The sequence below is a fragment of the Triturus cristatus genome, chromosome 5_2, assembly GCF_964204655.1.
Source record: "Triturus cristatus chromosome 5_2, aTriCri1.1, whole genome shotgun sequence".
Taxonomy (NCBI): Eukaryota; Metazoa; Chordata; class Amphibia; order Caudata; family Salamandridae; genus Triturus; species Triturus cristatus.
In genome coordinates this window covers 545,766,762-545,782,852 of record NC_140588.1, presented here as the reverse complement: position 1 = coordinate 545,782,852, position 16,091 = coordinate 545,766,762, and the positions used below count along the sequence as shown (strand labels likewise).

General features: G+C 44.2%; 1 protein-coding gene across 2 annotated transcripts in view; it reads left to right on the top strand.

The window, feature by feature from the left end:
* The window catches only part of LOC146823290 (rho GTPase-activating protein 6-like), a 1,132,600-nt gene that overhangs the window by 171,806 nt on the left and 944,703 nt on the right, over positions 1-16,091 (top strand). The window contains exon 3 of one of the 2 annotated variants that reach the window (XM_085607627.1): positions 11,403-11,489. The exons of the other annotated variant lie outside the window; for it this stretch is intronic. Within the exon in view, the coding sequence (XP_085463753.1) occupies positions 11,403-11,489 (87 nt within the window). The remainder of the gene's footprint in view (positions 1-11,402; positions 11,490-16,091) is intronic. 2 annotated transcript variants of the gene reach the window in all.

Genomic DNA, 16,091 nt, shown 5'->3' with positions numbered 1-16,091 from the left:
CACAGTTCGCGCCCGCAGTGACGTCATGCGCCGCGCGATCACGTTTTTCTTCTCGCGATCATGCACCGCGAGACAACTCAAAACAAGATGGCCGCGCCCGCAAGCAACCACATGGGTAAGTTGGCGACCCGCAACCATGCAGAAAATCTCGCGAACATGCCGGAAAAAAACTTCTTCGCGATATTTCCGCTTGTTTGCGATAATTTTAAACACTTTCGCGATAATTTGCGAAAGTTAATTTCGCAAATTCCGCCCACCCCTAGTAGGTACCTTAGTAGGGACCCTCACTTCCACGTCCGGGAAAGGAAGGACACCTTCTCAGATAACCCTAGCTCACCCCCTTGGTAGCTTGACACAAGCAGCCAGGCTTATCTTCAAGGAAAATATGTAAAGTATTTGCAACCACGCTCCCAGTGACCCAATGGTGACACCACAAAAGGACTCCACACGAGTTTCATCTGAAAACAAGTATAAACAAGTATAAGTTTATATAAAAAGATATACGATGAGACCACAAGATAAAAATCCAACATGTGCGTATTTGTAACATACCTCCTGGTCAGTTATTAGGCCAGCCAGCTTTTGTAAGCTCTGGCAGTATTAATGAGCAATTCTAGGTGATCCTATGCAGTCCTAATGCAAGGCTATGCAGTTCGTAATGCAAGAATCAGGCACTTGGCAATGTAAAAATAATGCAGTTAGTGATGCAAACAAATGCAATGCGTAATACAACCATCAGGCAGTTCGTTATGCAGAAATACTGCAATGCGTAATGCAAAAATCGGGTAGATCATTCTGCAAACGAATGCAATGCATAATACAACAATCAGGCAGTTTGTTCTGCAGAAATAATGCAATGTGTAATGCAACAATCAGGTAGTTCGTAATGCAGAATTAATGCAATGCGAAATACAACAATCAGGTAGTTCATAATGCAGAATTATTGCAATGCGTAATACACTCCAGCACCGATCACGGTGCTTGAGACGGTCTCTCCACCCCTCGTAATGACTCGCAGACAGTTTCCGTCACCATATGCCCCCAACACAGATCTGGTGTAAACCACAGTGCAGCTCCACGCTCCAGCCCCGGTACTGCCACTCCGTGGCACGTACAGGCCGCGATACGAGCTGGAGCAGAGGTTCGCGCTACCAGACGGGGAGAGGCCGAGAGCGTCTCTCTCTGAGCCGCATCCCGCCCTAGGGCGCAACACACGTTACCTGGGGGGTGCGACCTCGTTCTACTCTCCGCCTCTCACGACTTGGGCCTCAAATACGACTTTGGTTGATTCCGGGCTGATGACGTTAACGAAGATCTCTGGCTGCAGCATGGCACATGCACACAGCGTCGCTGAGACTCCCTTGAACCTCGGGTGTGCACAGTCACAGGGAAATCCTCACGAAGGTCTCAGGCTGCACGAAGCACATGCACACAGCGTCGCTGAGACTCCCTTGAACCTCGGGTGCGCACGGTCACAGGGCAATCCTCACGAAGGTCTCAGGCTGCACGAAGCACATGCACACAGCATCGCTGGGACACACTTGAACTCCTGGCACCCCTGATCACAGGGCAATTCTTCAGAGGCTCTCAAGCTGCAAAAAGCACACTCACACAGCATCGCTGAGACTCGCTTGGACTCCAGGTGACCACGATCACAGGGCACGGCTTACGAAGGTCTCAGGCGTCAAAAAGCACATGCACACAGCGTTGCTGAGACACTTCTGGAAACTTTTGTGTTCCTGAGTTTCCACAACAGGGACCCAGCTCACCTTGGCCCTTGGGGTTAAGTTACTTCAGGACACAGCACAGCAAATTCCTTTCAAGCAGGGGGACACAGCACACAGAAAAGTGCTTTTAGCCTCTTCCTTGGTTAAAACAGCAAACTGGAGGCCAGCCCCAGAACACACAGCAAGGGTCAGTCCTTTCCTTCAGTCTCTTGAGCTGTTTCTTCCTTGGCAGAGGTTCCTCTTGACCACGAAGTAGTGTTCAATCTTTTTCAGTCTTGATCATTCCAATTCCAACGTTCAGGGGTTTCAGCTCTCATAGTTATATCCCTTAATGTCTTTGAAGTCTTTGTGTTCAAGGGGGCACTGACCCCTGTCCAAACCAGTTCTGGGTGCCTCCCTGCCAGTGACACCTTCTTCCTTTGATAGTGGGGGTCTGGATCCTTAATCACTCAGCAGGGGATAGAGCCATTGTTTTATGGCTGCAGCCCAGGCCTCTTCATCTCTAGGGGTTACTCCCCCCTACACTCTAGATGCAGGTCAGCCTGTTGCTGTCTCACCTCCTTCCCTGGGTCAAGACATTCCCCAGATCCTATCACTTTCAGATCCAGACAGTCAATCCACAACCAGGCAAAGACACACAGAAATATTAGAGCACAAAAACCCAGCCACTTTTAAAAGAGTGGTTTCTAAGCATACAATGCAAAAACCACCCTCTCAGAAAGATGTGTTATTGAATTGTGAGTTCAGGCATACTAAACTTCACCTCTCCATCTTAAGCCTGTGGGAAGAAAGGCTGGAGACATATGACACAGCCTCTCCCATTCTGTCCTATGGGCAAGATGGCCTTTCATCAGTGAAAAACGAAGTGGATTATTCAGAACATGGTACACACCTCATTACATGTCCTACCTTTCACATGCATTGCACCCTGCCCAGGTGAATACCTTGGACCTACCATAGGGTTGTCTGATGTGCATAAAAAAGGAAGAGTAAGGCCTGGCACTTGTCAGGACAACATGACAGTTTAACAAACTGCGCACAGGCACTGCAGTGGCAGGCTTTAATTCTCTTTTTAAGGCTGCATGTAAGGGTGGCACAATTAGTGCTGCAGGCCCACTAGTTTATAAGGTAACAGTGGTTCTGTCGGGTGAAAGTATTGCTTTTCGCATTAGGCCTAGTCACACATTGTTCGAACACTATAAAACAATTATCATTAAACTGAAAACAACACACAGGACAGTTCAAATTCAAAGTAAATTCTTTATATATGAATTACGTCATTCATATATGTATACATTAATATTACCCGAAAGGCCGTCAGGCAATAATGTGGTGACACGAGTGACAAAGTGAATAATAAGTGCTCGGTGACAGTGTGTGTGATATGTACAGTAGTTTAAAATCGAAATTATTCGAAAGTGGCCAGGGAAGTGCAAAAGTTCAAGCTGCGCAATGGAAGAGTTCTTTCTTTGGCGCAGATTCTATGCGAAGGTCCACGGAATAGTCGACGTTTCGACCCTAGTACTGCACTCTTGAAAGGTCAGTGCGGGTCTTCATCAGGACTTGAAAATAAGCGAGACGGCCTATGAGTAAAAAGGGGGGACTTAATCAGGTGTGTGTTGACACTGGAAATATGAAACATGGATTGGGGGTGGTAGATGACTCACCTCGAAAAGAGAAATTGATTCTCAGAATGGTCTAAGTCTATGGAGTGGGTGAGTATCCGGCATATGTCTCAGGATAAGGTTCACTCCAACGGTATATCGTGTGGATGGGACGATATCTAGAAGATAATAAATAACCAGGGTTTCAGCGGGAAAACTATTACAAATTATCCGTGTAGTTGGATAAACTAGCGCACAGATGACGCTCACCTATTGGCTTGCGAAGCGCTGTCTAAGTTCAAGCCCTTCTGTCTCCTTAATGTGGGTTAAATGGCTTCTTCAGACGAAGTTTATTTCTGAAAGGAAGCAAGGTCCAAGGTTATGCTAGAATACCTTGGGTCCTAAGGGACAAGGTCTGTGAATGAACGAGATTACATGGGGATTCACAATTACCTTATTCGGAAGAACGAACTGCTGGCCTCTGGGTCCTGGCTCGTATGATTGAATCGGTATCTGGAAGATAATGAATACCCGGGGTTTCAACGGGAAAACTAATGTAAATTATCCGTATGGTTGGATAAACTAGCGCACGTATGACGCTCACCTGTTGGCTTGTGAAGCGCTGTCTAAATTCTGTCTCCTTAATGTGGGTAAAATGGTTTCTTCAGACGAAATTATTCTGAAAGGAAGCAAGGTTCAGGTTTAGGCTGGAATACCTTGAATCCGAAAGGACAAGGTCTATGAATGGACGCGATTGTATGGGGAATCCCAATTACCTTATTCGGAAGAACGAACCGCCGGCCTCTGGGTCCTGGCTCGTATGATTTAATCAGCAAGGAGGTCTGACGTGAGTCTGCCTAAAAGCCCGGTGTGGCGTGCGCGTGGACGCCGAGCGCTGTCGGTTGCTCGGCAACAGGTTGTGCTAACGTCAAAGGACGTAAGTTGTCATGGTGACCAAATGCAAATACGTCATCCGGGGGATCCCATGTGTCAAAAAGTGAATCCTGAGTCATGCGCGGCGCGAACGCCCGCAAACGTCACTGCGTATGATGCGTTGCCACTTGTGGCAAGGAGTGTCATACGTTACCATCGTAACAATGTTAAAACGGAGTGTTTTGGATTCACATACGCCGATAAATGCGACGCTAGTGGTGCGTAGCACAAGCGTCTGGAAACTTCAATTGTTGAGTGGCCAAATGAAACAGTGGAATCACACCATTAGTCGTGCATCATCTGAGCACAATCATTTCAGGGTCGAAGTGCTTCTGATCAATGAACACTTGATCGGCCAGCATGGGTTACATGCACAGTAAAATTAAACTTAAAAGAAAGAGAAGGTAATTTGGTGATTTGGTAATTTTGTGCAGGCCCACTAGTAGCATTTGCATTAACAGCCCTGGCACACATAGTGCACTTTACTAGGGACTTTACTAGTAAGGCAAAGATACCAATCAAGGACAACCAATTACCATTACACTTTACACAGAGAGAACTTACACTTTGACACTGATCAGCAGTGGCAAAGTGCCCAAACCATCTAAGTTGGCAACACCATGTCAGGAAAAAGGTCTAGGGGGAAAGCAAAATGTTTAGGGAACTCTAGCCAAAAGGGCCAAGTCCAACATCCCCAAACAAACCTTTTTTATCAGCACCAGGATAATGGAAGATTGAGAAAAACGTAACTTACTAACCTGTAACATGCAGTTTACATGCAGCACTTTGATGGCAGTTCATAGCTCACTGTGCTAGATTATGATTGTAACTTTTGAACTGGACAGTAACAAAATAATTTCTGTGACAAAAACAGTAACCCACTAAGCTAAGCACATAAAATACTGTTTTTAAATGCATGGTACATGTTCTTTGCAGCAGGCATATTAACCATCTGCACTACCTTAGATAAGTCGATGCTGTCACTAGACAAAACTCACATCTCTTTGTAGCAGGTGCAATAATGACCAGAGTTATCTTGACACATGTATTGTTGCCTGACAACTGCTAATTATACAAGGAACTTTGCAGTGCTTTTAAAACTGCTGCCTGTGGACCCCCTGGGAATGTGTCATAAATGTCTGGGGGTCTGCAGACCACAGCTTGGGAACCACTGTCTTACAGCCTTGAACTGTACCCAACACTCCTGGCGGACCTCAAGAATTCCAGGCCCATCTCACTGCTTCCATTAGCAGCCAAATTCATCTAAAAGTCAGTCAACATCCAACTAGCAAATTTCATCGAAGCCAATATTGATCTGGACACCTCCCAATACAGATTCCGCAGCAACCACAGCACAAAGACCGCCCTACTCGCCACCACCGATGACATCCGCGCCCTCCTCAGCCAGGGCCAAATGGCAGCCCTCATCCTCCTGGACCTCTCAGCTGCCTTCAACACCGTCTCCCACTGCACACTAGCCACCAGACTCCATGACGCCGGCATCCGAGGAAAGGCCCTAGACTGGATATGCTCCTTTCTCACAGACAGAACTCAGCGAGTCAGACTCCCGTCCTACCTCTCAGAACCAACAAATAGCAGATGTGGAGTACCTCAGGGATCTTTCTCAGCCCCACCCTTTTCAATATCTACATGGCCCCCCTCACAACCATCGTCTGAAACCATGAGCTCAACATCGTCTCCTATGCCGACAACACCCAGCTCATCCTCTCCCTCACCAAAGAACCCAACATCACCAGGCACAACTTCCAAGAAGGAATGAAAGCCGTTGCCACCTGGATGAAGGACAGCTGCCTGAAACTCAACTCCAAAAAAACAGAAGTCCTTATTCTTGGCTCCACCCCCTCAGCATGGGATGACACCTGGTGGCCCCCTGCCCACGGAAACACCACCACCCCGACAGACCATGCACAAAACCTCGGCATCATACTGGACTCATCACTCATCATGAACCGACAGATCAACGCCGTATCCTCTTCCTGCTTCAACACCCTCCACTTACTCTGGAAAATGTTAAGATGGATTCCCTCAGAATCCAAAAAAACTTTCACACGTGCCCTCATCACTAGCTGACTGGACAAGGGCAACATCCTCTATGCCAAAATCAACAAAAAACGAATTAGAAAACTCCAGATCATCCAGAACTCCGCAGCCAGACTGATCCTAGACATCCCGTACCGCAACCACATCACCCAACACCTCCATGATCTCCACTGGCTCCCCATCGAAAGAAGAATAACCTTAAAGTTCCTCATGCATGCATACAAGGCCCTCCACAACATCAGACTAGCATATCTAATCAACCGCATTTCATTCCACGTACCCAAGAGAAACCTTAGATCAGCCGACCTCTCTCTGGCCACCATGCCATGCATCTACAGCACCAGAAGACAGGAAGGTCCTTCTCCTACCTTCCTTCTCCTACCTCGCAGCCAATACCTGGAACAACCTCTCCCTCCACCTTCAGGAAAGCCCTACACTGATCCAGTTCAGGAGAGACCTCAAGACCTGGCTTTTCAGATGACCACAGCACCCTGGGGAGCCACCCCCTACAGCACCTTGAGACCCTTGTGGGTGAGTAGTTAAAGTATACAAACCCCTGATTTATTGATTGATTGAACAGATCACTGAATCAGCAAAATCCCTAGGAATTAAACTGGATAACAACCTATCCATGCAGAACCACATCAGCGCCACCACTAGAGGTGCCAATCATCAACTTCACGCACTAAGGAAACTAAAACCCTTCTTGCCCATAGCAGATCTCAAAATAACTGTCCAAGCACTTGTGATCTCCAAACTCGATTATGGGAATGCTACCCTTTTGGTCCTACCAAAAATAAAAATAGCACCACTGAAGGCCACCTTGAATGCAGCTGCACGGCTCATCACAGGCACCAAAAAAAGAGATTGTATCACCCATGTCCTACATTCATTGAACTAGCTTCCATATGAGTCTAAGATTTATCTAAAAATTGCTGCATGATGCACAAAAGCATTCACCACAACACCCCATGCTACCTGGCACAGAAATTGTTTTTATCTGGTGGTAATAGATCTTCTGATAACACAAGCTCCATACTGATAAAACCCCAAACATTCAACAAAAAGAAAACCTACAAGTGAACCTTCTCCAGAATTGCCCCAAAATGTTGAACTCTCTTCTCCCGAAGACCAGGATCATCCCTCCAATAACCCTCCTCAAAAAAAGAAGTAAAAATGATACTACTGAATAGTCCCCTTCTTCTCTGATGTGATTTCTCATACCTCCATGAATCCAGTTGTTTCTTGCAATTCTTTTCTCTTTGTTTGCCTTGTGTGACATTCTATTGTTTTTCATTATGACACTACCAATTATTCTCTCACCATCTCCCTTTCACTACAATATATGGGTACATTGCATTACTATGTAGTCTTGTCTCTTGATAGCACCCTTCGACTCTATGTATTACTTTGTATGGATTCCATGTTATTCTCCATTGTACAGTGCTTTGATATCACTCTGTGATTCTATGTTTCACTCTATGTACATCCTCTGTTACTTTCCACTGTACAGTGCTCTGACACCAGAAATGGTCTTGTTCGCGCTACATAATGCCTCATAAATAAAAATAAATGAACTGATAACTGGACTGATTTGAGGGGGAGAGGCCCGAGCAGAGAAAAGGATCAGCTTCAAGAATCTCTGTAGGATGGTTTGAGTAAGGTTAAGAGCTGCTAACTGTTAGACTTTAGAAGAAAGATGGAGGTATAGCCGGTCAATATATCAGCAAGGTAAAATGAGTCTTTCCCATGGATTACTTTGTAGACCAGTGTTAAAAGATACTAATGGTGGGCCCTTTTATATCAGAAAGCATCCAGCCCAGAGGCAACATTGTGGTGTTTGTGTATGTCTCAGGGTAATATATGTATGAATAGTGCGGAAGGTCCATTAGTAGAATGTTGTGATAGTCTAGTTTCCTAAGTACTTGTTGATTAATTCTTTAGTTATATGAATAGTAATATATGGACACATCTTACATATACTGAGGAATTGGTATCTTGCTGCATTAATGATGGGTATAAAGGATTCTATCGAGGTAGAGGACCTGAAAAAGACATTAACATTTCTTGTTCGGAAGGTAAACTGCAGTGTGTCAGGCTGAAATAGACTGAGTTAGATTTACAGGTAGTTGTAGACGGGGAAGTAAAGTATAGGACCTCTGTCTAAAATTAAGTTAGACTTAGGGAGCAGAGACCCAGACCCATCCACTGACGAATGGCAAAGAAACAGCTAGATATACATTCCTGGAAGAAGGGAGAGAAAGTTGTAAATAAGAACATGTTTTTTGTTCCATCAGCATATAGATAATAGGAAAAACCAAAAGAGAAGACAATATCACCAAGGGTAGTATTACATTGAGAGAAATGTACATGACACAGGACCGATTCTGGGGGACCACAACTGATCGCAGAAACGTAGAGATTATTTGATCATCAGAGGATGGAGAAGGTCTTGTCAGACAAGTAGGAAATAAACCATTTCCTTGAATATATTTGTACAACAGTCTGGAAAAAAGTGTCTAACTGGATGGTGAGCTGCTGTCACAAAAAAGTGCAGGTTGTCCAAAATGGGACAGCTACGCTACTCTTCAAAATCCTGAGCAATGAATCGGTGAAGGAGTCCTTGAAACTGCCTCATTGGCTGCCTATTGATGCTAGGATCAAGTTTAAACCACTTTGCCTTGCACATAAAGCAATAAATGGCAAGGGTCCTCCTAAAATCACTAGAAGTTTAAGATCGGCACACAAACGACTCCCAAGAACCTCAAGAATTAGGCGATCCTTTTCTCATCTAGTCCCGAAGCTCTGGAATTTGATGCCTCTTGAGCTGAGGCTTCTGGAAGAGGATCCTAGCTTTAGGAAAAAGCTCAAGGCATGGCTGTTCCCACAGTAGCTCCCTAAGTTGCTCATTCTCTGTCAGCAACTCTCAATCACTGCTGGGAAGCCCTAGGGCAGCCATGTGCCTAACAAAAACATAAACCATAATTAAATGCACAATTTGTGGGAAGGGCTCTGCTATTTTTCCATGCTCCCTAGAGCGCTTGTATGTAGCACCCCTTCTAAACTGCTAGAACATATTGACTGAAATTGACTGATGCTGCAGTTAGATCTTGCAAGCTTGTACTTTGGATTATTTTATGCTATGATTTCATCAGTTTACCCCATGTTTGAAAGGTTCAGGTGTATTTTTTATGGGATACGTACCCTACCGCTGCTCTTTTAAGATTTGCCTGTTCTGAAGATATGTAGGGATATGTTCTATTCCTCTCTCTGATAGGCATCTATTATTATGACATTGCTGCAAATTGAGAACATATTATAGTGGTTTGAAGAGGCAGGTGAAGGTTGATAGATCTCAGTAATTTGAAGTATGATGTCAGAGGGGATGGTACTTGATTGATGCTTTGACCAGGATAAAGTGTTAAGTTAAGACTGGGTGCTGGCTGAGGGCCAACTACATTTGAGGGGGTATTGTGAGGTGGATTCACAAAGAAGAAAGGCAAAATGCACATGTGGCAAAATCGAGGTTGCAGTAGTTTAGTTCACTTATTACAATTACGTCTGAAATTTTGTGCATACTAAATAAAAGTATGGAACCCAGCTATGTCCAAAAAGTCGACTTTCCGCTGGAGAAAACAAAAGTTTTCTGGTGAAACCCTTACCCACCAGGGTTACCCCTTGGTGGCATGCTTCACCATCAGGTCCATCCTGTTCCACTCCGGAACGAGGCGTGCTGCGACCTACGAACTACGCAGGAGCACTTTTTCTGACTATAAAATGATAAAGAAGTTGTTGAAAAATAGGAGTGGGGGGGGGTTGTGTGTTGGGTGAAGTCTAAAAATTCCTGGCTATTGGGTATGACCAATTTAATCTGACCCCTAGTTGGTATGCTTAAAAAGCAGAAAGTAGGAGAGGAGAAATTATAAGTCTGCTTTCCTACAAGGTCAACATGTTTCAAGCCGTGCCCCTAATGGCTTTTCATCAGGATCTAGGGAAAAAACCTCCCTGGGCCCACTCCTGCGGTTTTTTTTCTATATGCACACAAGTTGCATTCTTAATGAAATATATACAGTTACCACCTAATTGGTGATTCACGTGATCGGCAATTATTCAGCAAGATACCAGGACAATGCCTTGTGGTTCCTCCGGGGAGAGGGGAGCTTGTAGTCACACTCACTCCAAAGCTCTACCCCTGCATTCTAACGTATTCAAGTGCACCACCAGTGGAGGGTCGACTTTCTGGACATAGCTGGGTGCCATATTTGTGAAGTAAAGCTTAACGTGGAGGATGAACCTAGCGTTTCCTCTCACTCCCTCTTGTTTTTGGTACATACAAAATAGAAGGTTATGTTGAGCAGCTGATATTGGCCAGCTGGTTCTAATTTAAATAGTTCAGACTCATTTGGAGATCAAAGAGCAATCCATCCAGGAAGGAACTGGGAGGAGTAAAGAGAAGGAGGTTGGTCTATCCAGAATAAAAAAGGGAGAAAAAAAAGCACCATTAATCTGTTACCAATGGGGACTTCATCACTGGCTGCCCAATGAAGAGAGCACTGACGCCAGCAGGTTTCATTGCAAATGACAATGAAACACATATGCATCTCTAGTATGGTCATAATTTAGCTCAACCATAATTTCTTAATTATGATTTAGGTTTCATAATGATGACAATTAAGGTGTACGTTGTTGTAGATGGTGGCATGTTTTCTTACCTTCTACAGGGTGATGGTATATGAAACAAAGTCAACTATTCAAATTCTGTGGCACAAAAATCTTCCCCGCTCGCACCTGTCCCTGCACTGGAGCCATTTATTCATATTGGGTCTGGATTGAAGCTGGGAACCCTGGGCTGCAGCGGGTACTGAACTGCAGACGGTGTGCAGCTCCCATGTTGCAGCTCCCATTTTGTTACTCTGGCAGTACACTAGCTTTGTGAAGTAAAGAATAAGGAAGTTCTCAAGAACAGGTTATTTAAGTGGCTTCAAACAGTGTGAAGAAACACGTGAAGCGGCTGAGTGACACAATGCCCAATCATCCCTCCCTCTCACTGGTCCACATTGTTCTGTCTTTGTTACAGGCTTGCGACCTGGGGGCATCAGATGACAGGCTTGGCTGCAACTGGAGAGCAATTTGCAACATATCTTTGAACAAGTGCCAATTACAGGTAATCCATTCAATAGCCAGGCATAATGGCAACTGTCAAAACATTGTGACCAGTGATAAACAGGAAAGTAAACATGTCACTACATCTTAAAGAAGCAACTAGGAACACTGTTGTATTTTGGGGGTGGAGGGTGGAGGCAGTACACATATCGATTTATTGCAAAGCATAACAGTGAGATTTTTCACGGAAAATTAGACCTGTCTCAGCCCATGGAATGGGCAAAGTGACAATGTTCAACTTCAGCTTTCTTGTTAATGTGCCATTTACACAAGATCACAGTGTTGTAGCAATGTTCCATTACAGACCAATAGAGAAATCATGAGAGAGAAAAAAAGAAGAGAGAAAGAGAAAGTCTAAGAGAGAGGATGAACGGGTGACACAGAGTCCGAGAGAGAGAGCGAGAGAGGCAGGAGAGTGGGAGAGAGAGCTACAGAGGGAGTTAGGAATAGGTGGGGGTAGAGAGAGGCTTGGGTCCCTTTGAATGACTGGCTATATAAATGCCAAGCCACATTGTGTTGTAAATGTCTTGCTTGAAGCACACGTAACAGTGTAACAGCTCGCCCAATTATCTTTATGTTTGGCCGGTCATCTCGTTAGTTTAGTCTAGATAAGCTTTTCAGTTAACAGGTTGTGCCACTGCTTACGTCTACAAAAAGTGTAGGAACACCAAGGTAACAGATGTTATGGACTTTGCAGGAAACTCTAAAGCCAGATGAAATCCGGTGCAAACAATTGGCAAATGGAATTTTGCACAAAACTAAGCGTGTAACTTTTTCTTTAAGCAAAATTACCCTTTTTATATGGATTACCTTTTTCCGTTGTATTTGCTTTGGAATTTGTTCTCAACAGCGTACCTTGAGTTTCAGGTTATATGCGAGACACCGCTACCTTGTTTTTGTGCAGTTGAGCTTGGCTTAGTACCACATGAAGGGGCTTATTTACAAGCTCCTTGCGCCGCCAGTGTGTCATTTTTAAACATGGGCGTAAATGACGGACCGGCAACGCAAGGGGTTTGTAAATAAGCCCCTAAATCTGTTGCACGAGTGCCGCCAAGCACATCATCACCATGTGACTCTTCGTAGAGATGGTGCTGCCCAAATATTCCTCATTCATGCAAGGAAGCACTGCAGTGTTCCATTGCTTGAAAGATTTTACATCTTGGGCCACATCGCCCCTTCCTCAGAAAGAGGCTTAAGTGTGTAGGGAAGCTAGCCACCAAACATAGGCCCTCGTTAAATAAAGGTCTTATCCTTGCTAGAACGCATTATGGTTTTGTTTGCTATTTTATTCAAATGGTATAGAAAACCTGTATAATATATTTTTTTATCTATGTGTGTTTGGGGGCAGACGGATGGAAGCAATTCTTTTGTGATCAGTTTTTAAATAACACCTCCGAGCACAACCACCCTGAAACCTGTAACTACCCCCAGACAATCAGTTAATTACAATTCCATGGAGTCCCTCCATCCCCAAGTCTCAGCTCTCTACCACCCCAAAGTCTTTGACGTAGATGCACTTGTAGAAACATGACTCAAAGAAGTAGCTGAAGCAGATGTTGGTTGATCTATGGCAACCACCTAACAATTCAAGTCACCCACAACAATGAAAGTTGGCAAAGGTTTGGTCAATAAGTTCAATATTGTCCGAGACACAAAGCTCATCATTCAACCACTCAGCATTCCATTCAACAGACCTAAGGCTATGATGAATTCTCACCAATTCAAAACTATGATGATCCTCTATATTGAGTGACTAATCATCTCTTAAACTCCTTTCTTGAGTGGCGGGTAATGTGCCCTCCAGCCAAATCACATCTACTGTCAAGAAGACGCTGCATTCCATCGCTGAGACAGTCAAATGTTCAGTATGTCCATGCACTATGCCATCCCGATTTGGTTATGAGACATCCTCCACCTCCTTGACAAATCTCAGCGGGACACAGATGATGTAGATATTGTACAGTCACCAATCTCTATTTTCAAAATAAAATTTAAACTCAAGTTGCCTTCTAGATAAAATCCTACACAAGTGCCTCCTCTTGTCCCAGTGTGTCTCCAATTAAAGATGCAAGACTGAAGCTCCAGCCATTCAGGTCATCAATGACATCCTTCAGATCCCTGACAAAGACGTTTTGCGCCTTCTCATCGTCCTGACGCTATTGACACAAGCAATCACTGCAATCTTCTCTTTAATATGGTCAGCAACCTGGGCATCTAGCACCATGTCCTCCATTGGTCCACCTATTTTCTTTCTGAAAGACTCGTACCGGCACCTGCTGTATGTACCAGGGTTCCATCCTAAGGCTAATGGATTTAAACATACATGTGTCTCCTCTGGTGGTCCTCCTCAGTACACAGTAGATCACTATCCGTCATGACACCAAAAGTATGCAATTATCCCACTAGATAACTGCATCGCCCTGGCTATCATGCTTTCACACAGTAGTGGTTCGACAGTAGTTTGTGTAATCAATATACCTCAGGCCCACAAAGACTTGATTCATACTTCTCTGCTAGGATGATTCTCATCCTGTGATGCAAACCTTTCTTAACTCCATGGTATCTGAAGCTTTCTCCCCTGAGCTCTTCATATCACAAGAGAGTTCTATCAGTTCAAACATCTCTTCCAAGACACATATGGAGTCAGTAAGCCGGCAATCCTATGAACCAGGTCAGTGTCTTCTGCACAATCAATTCATTCGACCCCTTCTAACTTCCTAAGTGCAATAGGAGCACTTTTCTAGCCACATTGATAGCAGGAATGTTTTCTTCATAGCCCCTCCCCCCCACAAGTCATGGCAACTCCACTAGAGCCAGAATAGCAAATTCCCACATGATTTGCGAAGTGCGCTATGACATTTATCCACATTACTCTAACACTAAAGTAACTCTACTTGTTCTCCTTTTCTGCAAGGATGAATATAAATGTGTTGTGGATAACGTGCACAACTGTTATCATGAAAACGTCAGACTACCTCCCTGATAATGTGGTGATCTCTTAAGGTTGTTGCATCATCTGTAGCAAAACTCAAACAAGACTGAAAAGTACAAAAAGCCACTGACATTTGTAAGCAGACATTTTGTATTCCAGCAGCTAGATTATGGCATGATCTCTCTTTATCAATAGATGGTCTTCCTCCCCTTCCTCACATTCAGAAAGAGCTAGAACCCATTTTGTTCTAATAACGTCTCTCAATAGTCTCTGGCAGCATCACCATCCAAACTCATGCGAGTCTTAAATCCCTATATCTGGTTTATCCTCTGACTCAGCCTAGCCTCCCTCATATAACCAATCTCTCAACATACCCCCCTTGTGCCCAACCCTGATACAGTCTTTCCCAACCTTGGACTCAACTGTTTGCTTTACTTAAGATGTGCTCATGTAATAGATATTTTTAGGTTTTCAACACTATCCCAAAAAGTGTTTACATCCCGCCTAGCACGAGCATGTGTAATGTATATATCATTCCTCTATTTTAATATGAATTGTGCACACAAGTAAGCAATGAAATCATCCATTGATTCCTGATACTGGATACACACAATAAAAGAATATACATGCAGAAGTATGAAAAGCACAGTACTGATGACACCCACCAATTTTATAAAGAGTGTTAATTAAGGATATTTTGCAAAGTGCATAGTCCAATTTGTCCCCCAAAATGCAATTGGATATTTCCCGGGTGGATGATAATCACCACTGCCCTGAAATCCTACTCCATCACCAATTGAGCACCATGGCACTTCTCAACATGTGCATGTTTACCCTATTAAACATGTTGTGAAAACTATGTGGCATATTTACGAGGGGATATCACCACCAGGACATGACTTTTAGTGACGTTCCGGTAATGATCTGCCCGTCTCCATATTTACAAGCGGCATTAAGCCACTTTTTGTGGCTTAACGCTGCCTTGTAAATAAGACCCCTTACCCGCATGAATTAGCGTGAAAGGGGCGTGCAATTGATGTTGCTGTAGGCGTTCCACCAAAACACCCATTGATTTTGATGCTGCCAAAGATTTACAAGGGGCTGTAAATCTGAGGCAGCGCCAAAAACTAATGCCATATAAAAGCAGGCGTTAGAATGGTGCAACGCAGAGAAATACATTTATTTCTCCTCGTTTTTGCTTTTTCTATGTGTGCTGCATCCTGCAGCACACAGAGAAAGAGCAACATTCCATTAATGATTGTCCCTGCACATAAACAATCATTAAATAATGACGATTGCTACTTCTATGTGTGCTGCATTCTACAACACGCATAGAAGTAACAAATTGCCATTAGTTATTGTTTATGTGCAGAAAGGGACACCTTCCTGCTCATAAATAATCATTCCCTGCAATGCAGGCATCCTTCAAGGGTGCCTGCATCAGCGCTAGGCAGCTAAAGTTAGCGCCAGCACTAGGGAAAACACAGGAGTGCACCGCATTCTTGTGAATATGGCGCATCCCTGCATTTTGAAAATGTCAGAGCGCTGCGCTGCCAAATTTGGCGCAGCTCTGCTCACTGACATTTTCTCGTATACACGCCCCTTATATTCTTCTTGTATCATGTTCACATACTCCTATTTATTGACAGTTTTAAGCAGTTTTGCACTATA